Raw genomic sequence first — 9,894 nt, 5'->3', positions numbered from 1 at the left:
GGAGGAGGAGGAGGAGGAGGAGGAGGAGGAGGAGGAAATGGAGGAAGAGAAGGAGGAGGATGTTTAACAGGAGGAGGAGGAGATGGTGGAGAAGGAAGAGGTGATAGAGGAGGAGGAAAAAGAGGAGATGGTGGAGGAGAAGGTAGAGGTGGTGGTGGAGGAGATGGTGGAAGAGGAGGAGCAGGAGGAAGAGGAGGAGGAGAAGGAGGGAGAAAGAGGCAGCTTGTCCAGGTGCACAGAGCTAGGTACCACCACCTCATCCTTCTCCTCCACCATCTCCTAATTCTCCACCATGGAGAAGGAGGAGATGGTGGAGAGGGAGAAGATGGTGGAGGAAAAGGAGGAGAAGGAGGAGCAGGAGGAGGAGGAGGAGGGAGAAAGAGGCAGCTTGTCCAGGTGCACAGAGCTAGGTACCACCACCTCATCCTTCTCCTCCACCATCTTCCTTCTAGAAGAGATGGTGGAGGAGGAGATGGTGGAGATGGAGAAGATGGTGGAGGAAAATGAGGAGGAGGAGGAAGAGGAAGAGGAGGAGGAGGAGGAGGAGGTGGAAGAGGAGGAGGTGGAGGAGGACAAGGACATGGAGAAGGAGGAGGAGGAGATGGTAAATGAGGAGAATGAAGAAAGATTAGGAGGAGGAGGAGGAGGAGGAGGAGATGGTGGAGGACAAGGAGGAGGAGGAGGATTAGAAGGAAATGGAGGAGAAGAAGGAGATGGTGGAGAAGGAGGAGATGGTGGAGGAAAAGGAGAAGGGGGTGGAGATGGTAGAGAACAAGGAGGTGATGGAGGATGAGGAAGAGGAGAAGGAGGAGGAGAACGAGATCATGGAGGAGGAGAAGAGATGGTCAAGGAGGAGGCGGAGAAGGAGGAAGAGGAAGAACAGAAGGAGATGGTGGAGAAGGAGCAAATGGTGGAAGAGGAGGAGGTGTTGAAGAAGGAAGTGGAGGAGATGGTGGAGGAGGAGGAGGAGAAGGACATGGGGGAGGAAGAGGAGGAGGAGATGGTGGAGAAGGAGGAGGAGGAGGTAGAGGAGGAGGAAGAAGAGGAGGAGATGGTGGAGAAGGAGCAGATGGTGGAAGAGAAGGAGGAGGTGTTGAAGAAGGAGGTGGAAGAGATAGTGGAAAAGGAGGAGATAGTGGAGGAGAAGGATGAGGTGATGGTAGAGGAGATGGTGGAGGAGGAGGAGGAGGTAGAGGAGGAGATGGTGGAAGAAAAGGATGAGGTGATGGTACCTAGCTCTGTGCACCTGGACAAGCTTCCTCTTTCTCCCTTCTCCTCCTGCTCTTCCTCCTCCACCATCTCCTCCTCCTCCTCCTCCTGCTCCTCCTCCTCTCTCTTCCTCCTTCTCCTCCTCCTCTATCTTCCTCCTCCTCCTCCTCTTCCTCCTCCTCCTCCTTCTCTTCCTCCTCCTCTTCTTCCTCCTCTTCCTCCTCTTCCTCCTCCTCCTCCTCGTCCTTCTCCTCCTCCTCCTCTTTCTCTTACTCCTCCTTCTTTTTCCACCATCTCCTCCTCCTGCAGGAGATAGTGGAGGAGGAGGAACAGGAGGAAGAGGAGGAGGAAGAGAGAGGCAGCTTGTCCAGGTGCACAGAGCTAGGTACCATCACCTCATCCTTTTCCTCCATCATCTCCTAATTCTCCACCACCTCCTCCTCTTCCTCTTCCTCCTCCTCCTCCACTTCCTCCTTCTCCTCCTTCTCTTACTCCTCCTTTTCCACCATCTCCTCCTCCTGCAGGAGATGGTGGAGAAGGAAGAGATGGTGGAGGAGGAAGAACAGGAGGAAGAGGAGGAGGGAGAAAGAGGCAGCTTGTCCAGGTGCACAGGGCTAGGTACCACCACCTCATCCTTCTCCAATATATGTATACAGTGGAGACCCACTCCCCTCCTAGTCTGTGTCAAGGTGTGCACAAGTGAGATAAGGAAGAGGAGGAGGAGATGGTGGAAGAGAAGGAGAAGGAGGAGGTGGTGGTACCCAAACAAATAAAAAGCAAAATAGAAAAGCATCTATTTGTGCTATATAGATAGATAGATATAGATATGTATATATATAGCATATATATATGTGTGTGTGTGTATTATATATGTGTGTGTACCTATAGACACACACACACACACACACACACACACACACACACACACACACCACCGTTCTGTTATGTGGCAGAGCATTGGAATGGAGGAACGGCCCTGAGTTGGGCAGCTCCAGTCGTGCTCCGTGCCTCGGTTGAAAGGGCACTGGGTTCTACAAGGGGACAAACAGATTGGGGAAACCCTGGGAAAGGCTTCCGTGAGCCGGCGCCAGCAGAGTGAGCACAAACAGAGCTTTGTGCACAGTCACAGCGATGGGGTCCAAGGACCAGTTCTCAGCCGGGCGGAGATGCAGGCCCATTCCCAAGGACTCCGGCTGAAAGACCCTCTAGAGAAAAACCAAAGGAAACGAAACAAAACCAAACAACCACAAAACCCGAAGGAGAACGGATGAGAATCGGGCAGACTTTTAAAAAACACGTTTTCTTTGTCTTGGCTTGGCTTGGGGGGGGGGGGGTTGGGAATTCTTTAAAAACACATTCATGCGGATGCATGAATGAAATGTTGCCCCTAAGACCCTGTGAGCTCCGTGTTCCGGCTGAGGGCCTTCCAGCGAGTGTAGAAGGGGAGGACGTGCTCGATGGCCACCCCCGCCTCGTGCGCAGCCTCGAACGCCGAGCTCAGGGGAGGGGACAAGGGCCCGGCCCCCGCCAGGTCCAGAGCCGTGAGGACGGTCACCATCCCCCTGGCGCTGTCCGCCTCCTCCCCGACGGCGCGCAGCAGCTCCCCGTAGCCGCGGAGGATGCTGTGGAGGTTCCAGGCAGCCGCGTTTTCTCCTCCTATCTTGGGCCACCTCCACTTGCCCCGCACTTGCACCTGGCACCGAAAGCGCCCGTTCCTTTGCTTCAGCTGCTCTTCCAAGAACCGCAGGGCGAACCGGGCCGGGGCCTCCTTCTTCCTCCGGTCCAACTCGTCGATCACGATCCTGGGGACTATGAGCACGAACCTCCCGCTCTGGGCCATGTCCCGCACGAGGGGCAGGTGCTGCCACAGAGCCACGGCGTCTGGGATGAGGTAAGGGGAAAGGGCCGTCTGAATGCGGAGCAGCCGCAGGGCCGTCTCCATGGACTGCACTTGTCTCTGCAGCTGGGCCGGGCCTTCCCGGGCCGGGGGCGGCGCCCCTTTCTCCCGAGCCTCCCCCGAAGGAGGAACCGCCCAGAGAAAGAGGCCCAGCTTCGGATCGAACAGGACGAGACTGTCAGGCAGGTGGCAGCGAAGTGGCCAAACGTGCGCAGGACGCAGGCGCGCAGAGCCACGTCTTCCCTGGAGAAAGTGGGAAACACGTCGAGGTCAAAGTTTAAGCTCGCGTGGGCAGCCTGGAAGGGGAGGAGGGAGCGCAGGATGGTGTCCTCCAGGAGGGGCATAGAGATGGGGGGGCTGGGCCGCTCAAAGTGGGGGAGCAGCTCGCGGAGCCGGGGGGCCAGCCCGAGGTGGGGGTTTCCGAGCTCCTGGGCGCTGGGCAGCAGGTTGAGCAGCAGCAGCAGGTCCCTCCAGAGGCCCGGCCACGCGCGCATGCTGAGGGCGCTGAGGGCCGGCTCGGTGAGCAGCCACTGCAGGACGACCCGGAGAGCCGGGAGCAGCCCTTCTGCGCACAGAATGTCCAGCCGCTCTTGCAGAGCCTGCGAGTTGGGGAGGGTCCAGCTGCTGGAGATGGCGCTTTCCTCCGAGGCTCTCTCCTCTTCTCCTTCTTCTGAGGCTACTTCGCTGAAGCTGCTGTCCGAGTCGGGGAGCGAACAGAAAGAAACGTCCCCCCAATCTTCGCCGTCCTCTAAGACACGGTAGGAGTCCCCGGGGGAGTCCCGGCTCCCGTCCGGCTCCCAGACTTCCATGGACTCGCTGTCCTCCCACGAATCTTCAGGGCAGGAAGGTGGAATGGAGAAACGCGGCTCCTGATCGCTCTCTGGGAACTCGCCGACGTGAACCGAGACGGGGTGGGGAGCGGGAAGCTCTGGTCCCCGTTCTCCCTCTTCCAGCCAAGGCTTCTCAGGCTCCTGCGTTTCGTCCCTCCCTGGCGCCACCCGGCTGTGCAGCGCCGCCCGGATGTTGCCGCCCACCAGACGCACGATATGAGAGAAGAAAACCAGGCTGAAGGAGATGGCCGTGTGGCTCAGTTCCGAGCCGGCTCTCTTCAAGTTCTCCAGAGTCAAGAGGCACAGGATGACCATTTGGAAGACCAGCTGATTTGGCAAGAGCGAGGAGCCATGCCCCTGCTCCGCCCCCGCTCTCCTGGCCCAGCCTTGGCCGGCTTGGATCGACAGGTGGGAGAGGACACAGCTGAAAGTCCTCCAGGACCCTCGCGCACAGCCTCTCCAGCGCCGGGTGTCTTCTGCCTTGGGGCGTCAGGAGGCTCTGGAGATACACAAAGCTGACCAGCAGCCTTCTCACATCTTCCCCGCGCCTGGTGCTCTGGACCTAGTTTCCCCAGCGGAACACTCGGGAGCTGTCTGTATTCCTCCTGAATCTTCAGATAGATCTGCTCCAGACCCAGGAAGGCTGCAGCGTGGGGGACTTTGGAATGGATGCAACACTGATAAAAACACGTGGCCTCGACGTAAGAAAATTTAGCTCCGGACAGAGTTGCCAGGTGCACGAAGGGCAAGCCCAGGTCGGGAATGAGCGACAGAGCTCGGTAGTAGTAGAGCTTAGCTTGCTCCTCTCCCTCCGAGGCCGTGAACTCCCTCAGATAGTGGTACAAGTCTCCAATCCGAAGCAGACAAAGATGGCAGAACTTCCTGGCCCAGTCCATCTCTTCCGCGGAGGGAGAGCCCGCCCTCCTCGCTTGGCTCCCAGGCTGGCTGGAAGGCCAGTAGATGTAGTTTTCCAATTGCAGCTCGAACTGTGCTTGCATAGAAAAGAAAAGGCAATGATAGACATGAATTCCATTTTTGAGGTGCTCCCGGTAAGCACCTTCTGGGCCCCAAGCGTCCATAAGGGCTCCCCTGGTATTCCGGAGGGTTTGGAGATCGTAGTACACTTTCCTCCACAGCAGCTCTTCCGCGACCATCCCATAATATTGTGGGCTCAGCAGGATGAGGCAAATGGCAGATTGTTCCAGTTGGCTCCTCAGGGCCGCATTCTGGGGCTGGAAAACTTCTTGGTGGGCCGACTCCCTCGCGAGGAGGGCGTCCAGCTGCTGTGCTGATCCCACCATCTTCAGGAGAAGTCCTTTGGTTTGGTTGGGTTCCATAGTTCCAGATCGCTCTTCACGCGTCGCTTTGGTAACTGGCGCAGTGAGCTCCAAGGCCGCTCTCCCCAAAAAATCAGGGATCTCCTCAGGGAAAGAAAGGTAGACCGAGAGAACCCGTCCCTCCCCTAATCGGCGCAGAGAGCTCCTAGTCCGCTCTCCCCAGAAAATCAGGGATCTCCTCAGGGAAAGGGAGACCGAGAGAACCCGTCCCTCCCCTAATCGGCGCAGTGAAAATCAAGAACACTTTTCCCAAAAAATCACGAAAGGGAGACCGAGAGAACAAGCTCGTCACTTACCTAGTGCAGTGAAATCCAAGTCCAGTCTTCCTAGAAAATCACGAATCTCTTCAGGGAGAGAACCCGTCCGTCACCAGTGCAGTGAAGGAATGACAAGCCTGCAGGCAGAACCTGCTTTATATACTCCTCCTCCTCCTGCTTCTCCTCCTCCTCCTCCTCCTCCTCCTCCTCCTCCTCCTCCTCCTCCTCCTCCTCCTCCTCCTCTTTTTACAAAATTGACCCTAGCAAAACTTTTTCCCCCTTCCTTCCCCCACCTCCTCCCCTTGTAGTCCAAAACACGTTAAATATGTTAAAATACAGGTTAAATCCAATATATATACAATTATCGTGCTTGTGAAGACTAGGAGACCCACTCCGGGCCTGTATCCCAAAGAAATAAAAAGCAAAATAGAAAAACATCTATTTGTGCAAAATATATCTACAACCGTTCTGTAAAGCATTGGAGTGGAGGAATCGCCCCTCAAGTGGGCAGCTCCAGTTGTGCTCCGTGACTGGGTTGAAAGAATTCTAAAAGGGGACAAACAGATTTCAGAAAACCCACGGAAAGGCTTCTATGAAATGAGGCAAAACAGAGTGAGCAGAAACAGAACTTTGGCCACAGTCACAGCGATTTGGTCCAATGATCAAGTCTGAACAAATTGTCTCAGCAGTGCGGAGATGCAGGACGATTCCAAAGGAGTTTGCATGAAAGATGCTATCCCCTCTAGACGAACAGCCAAACCAAACCAAAAAACAGAAGGAAAATGAAGGAGAATCAGGCAGACTTTAAAAAACTCTGCCTTTTTTAAACTCAGACTTTTTAAAAACTCATTTCTTTCTCTGGGGTTGGGTGGGAGGAGGGGAAGCAGGTACTTAAGGAAGTGCTCAGTCCCGGAAAGTCCCTGAAGACATAAACTCTTGGCACAGTTTTCAGAGCGCTCCTGGAAGGCGTGTTCCTAGTCCCAAAACACTGTTTAGAAAAAAACAAAACAAAACAATACAAAACAAAACAAAACAAAACAAAAAAAAAAAAAACCTTTATTGTCACCACTAATAAGAAAAAAAAAAAAAAAGATCATTTTCATTTTTTATTTGTTTATTTTTGGATTGATATAGACTTGGTAATAGTATTGCTGATCAAAGGGTTTGCGGTTTTACAGCTTTTTGGGCACAGCGCCAAAGTAATCCCCAGACTGGTGCGAACAATATACACCTTCCAGGACTTTGCCCCAGGTGCTTTGCTCCCAGCACAATAAGCAGGGTTCTGCCTGCCGGCCACTCATTCCTTCCCTGCACCAGTTAGGTGAGGGACGGGTTCTCTCCGTCTCTCTTCTGTTCAATTAAATTCAACTCAATTCTGTAAATATTTATGAAGAGCTGGAATGTCCTTGTCCTGAATTGGTCAGGCAAGCCCATGTCTTCTGAGTCACAGCCTTCCCTATGCTTCTGCACACATCCCCCAGATGTACTATTCAATGCAAGGAAATGCAAAAAGCCAGAGAACCTGGATTCCAGTCCTGGTCTATCAGTGCCTAGCTCTGTACACCTGGACAAGCTGCCTCTTTCTTTCCTCCTCCTCCTCCTCCTCCTCCTCCTCCTCCTCCTCCTCCTCCTCCTCCTCCTCCTCCTCCTCCTCCTCCTCCTCCTCCTCCTCCTCCTCCTCCTCCTCCTCCTCCTCCTCCTCCTCCTCCTCTCCTCCTCCTCCTCCTCCTCCTCCTCCTCCTCCTCCTCCTCCTCCTCCTCCTCCTCCTCCTCCTCCTCCTCCTCCTCCTCCTCCTCCTCCTCCTCCTCCTCCTTCTTCTTCTTCTTCTTCTTCTTCTTCTTCTTCTTCTTCTTCTTCTTCTTCTTCTTCTTCTTCTTCTTCTTCTTCTTCTTCTTCTTCTTCTTCTTCTTCTTCTTCTTCTTCTTCTTCTTCTTCTTCTTCTCTCCCTCTCTCTCAAAAGCACATATTCTCTTCTTTGATTTTTGGGACCACATTTATCTGTGAGATGTTGTCCCCCAGTAGAATGTAAGTCCCTTGGGGCCAGACACTAGATGATTATCCTTGCTGATTTTCAGATGGAAAGCACTTTAGATGCCTTCACTTTACAGGTAAAGAAAAATGAAGCAGAAGAAATAACAGAAGGGACTTATCAGTGTCTGAGTCCGAATTTCAGTTTATGTCTTTTGGATGTCTAGACAATCCACCATTATTTCAATTCACCGTGGCTTCTGGAACACTGGTTGATTTGGTCTAACGTAGTAACGCGAGAAGTGTTGTTGGATTGAATCAAATGAGAATCTAGCGAAGAGTGTTAGAATTGGACCAGAGTCCAGTAGGATGGTGATCATTCTACTCACAGAAGCGGGCCCTTTGCCTGTCTCTTTCCTTGTCTTGTTGAAATTTTTCGAGACCCACCTCTACCATGAAGTTTTCTTGGATGTCCCTAATTGGGAGTGCTTTCTCTTTCCTCACATTTTCGGGAGACTCTTTTATCTACATTTCTCCTTTGTTTCTCCTATCACATTTGCTCTTGTGACCCTTTTATATAATCAGTTCAAAAATTTTTATTAATATAATAATATAATCTTTATGTAATGACCCTTTTAAAAAATCTTCACTAGATTCTGGTTCATGGAGTTACAAGAATGTCTGCTACATAGTAGGCGATAAATACTTGGTTTTGAATGAGTTAATTGATCTGGTCAAATATCATTTTAAAGAGAAGGCAACTAAGGGTCAAAGAGGAGACCTCCTCAGTATTATCTTGGGAACCTTTCATCTTTGGGACATTCACTTCCAACCACCCCATGGTGCAAAATAGTTGTTCGTTAAAATTGAGTTTTTCATCAATTGGGAATGACTAAACAAACATGATTGTAATGGAACATTATTGTGCTGTAAGAAATGAAAAGCAGGATGATTTCAGAAAAAAAACAAAAAACCTGAAAAAATTTATGTAACACCCTAAGAGATTTAGGAAGAAATTTTAAATTGTCCAAAAGAAGGAGAACTTAAATAGATGCTGTTCCCTTCGAAATCCTTGGAATTGTATGTAATAAGGATTCCCAATGCACGAGCAATGAAACCGTCATTCGATTGGTTGAAATAATGAGTTTTTAAATAATCCACATAGACAAACAATATTTTTCGAATGGATTAATAAAAACGTACTTCCCCCAAAACTGGAAATTACACTTGGAAATTCCAGTCAAATTTGGAGTCCTCACAAGTTTTCTAGGATTGTCAGGAGCTGAAATTTTAAACTATGCATTAAAATAACACGGTTCTTTATCAAGATAGGCTAGATTGGGGGGGGGGGGAAATCGAATAATAATGATTTTTCCTTTGAATAAGTAATTCCTGATTTTACTCTGAAAAGAAAGGTAGGAGGGAATGTGGGAGGAAATCTAGCAATAAAGAATAAAGGAAAGAAGGAAGTATTAATTAAGCAAAAATTAATAGTTACCAGTGCCTTCCACTGTGCTAAGCATTCAACGGTATTAACTTATTTGATCGAAAAACAAACAAACAAACAAAACCTTTGAGGTAGACGTCAGAACTATACCAGAGAAAGGCAGAAAACAGTCATGGGAATGCCCCAGGGTCACAGAACTGGCAAATGTCTCACACCCTGAAGAATGCTTTCTTAATCTCAGTGAAGCAAGTGGCAGCAAACCTCCAGAGTGTAACACTGACATATCTAAATTGGGTTAAATAAACCCTTTAAACTCTGTTTCAGGATAGTCTTTCCTTGACTCTTAGTCCTACTCTCATTCTCCATGTGAGAATGGTCAACTGGTCTCAACATGGGATCACAATTATGTAAGTAAAAGCCATATGCACAAATGAAGGAAATGTTACTATAGTATCAATAATTTGGAATTACTTCCAAATTAACATGGATTGACTCTACCTATTTAGCATACTGTCAGAAATATATACAGAAAATGCTGAAGCAGTAGCCTCAGAGAATGATAATATTTGAAAAAATAGATTTTATTGAAATGCTTTTTCGTAATTTTGCTCATATAATTCCTGACTCTCTTTGGTAGATATATTCCCAAATATTTTATACTATCGACCATTATTTGGAATGGAATTTCTCTTTGTATCTCTTGCTGTTGGATTGTGTTGGTAATGTATAAAAATGCTGAGGATTTATGGGGATTCATTTTGTATCCTGCAACTTTGCTAAAACTCTGAATTATTTCTAATCCCTCTTTCTTCTTAAAGGCTTAAAGAAGTAGGCAATACTCCAGGGCTGGGCTCTCTTTTAAACTCTGCCTTCCTAACAATGAGTTCTGCCAGCAGTTTGAAAATGAAATGTCTCTGGAATCTTATGAAGAGTCATCTGCAAATAACA

General features: G+C 49.9%; 1 protein-coding gene across 1 annotated transcript; it reads right to left on the bottom strand.

The window, feature by feature from the left end:
- Positions 1 to 2,596: 2,596 nt before the first annotated feature.
- Positions 2,597 to 5,273, bottom strand: LOC141562686 (nonsense-mediated mRNA decay factor SMG5-like). Its single transcript, XM_074302687.1, has 3 exons — positions 4,323 to 5,273; positions 3,283 to 4,263; positions 2,597 to 3,220 (listed from the first exon to the last, which is right to left on the bottom strand). Exons 1-3 carry the CDS (start codon positions 5,271 to 5,273, stop codon positions 2,597 to 2,599), a joined length of 2,556 nt encoding a protein of 851 aa, XP_074158788.1.
- Positions 5,274 to 9,894: the final 4,621 nt, after the last annotated feature.

Source organism: Sminthopsis crassicaudata, chromosome 3 (assembly GCF_048593235.1).
Source record: "Sminthopsis crassicaudata isolate SCR6 chromosome 3, ASM4859323v1, whole genome shotgun sequence".
Taxonomy (NCBI): domain Eukaryota; kingdom Metazoa; phylum Chordata; class Mammalia; order Dasyuromorphia; family Dasyuridae; genus Sminthopsis; species Sminthopsis crassicaudata.
This window is presented reverse-complemented; position numbering and strand designations above follow the sequence as displayed.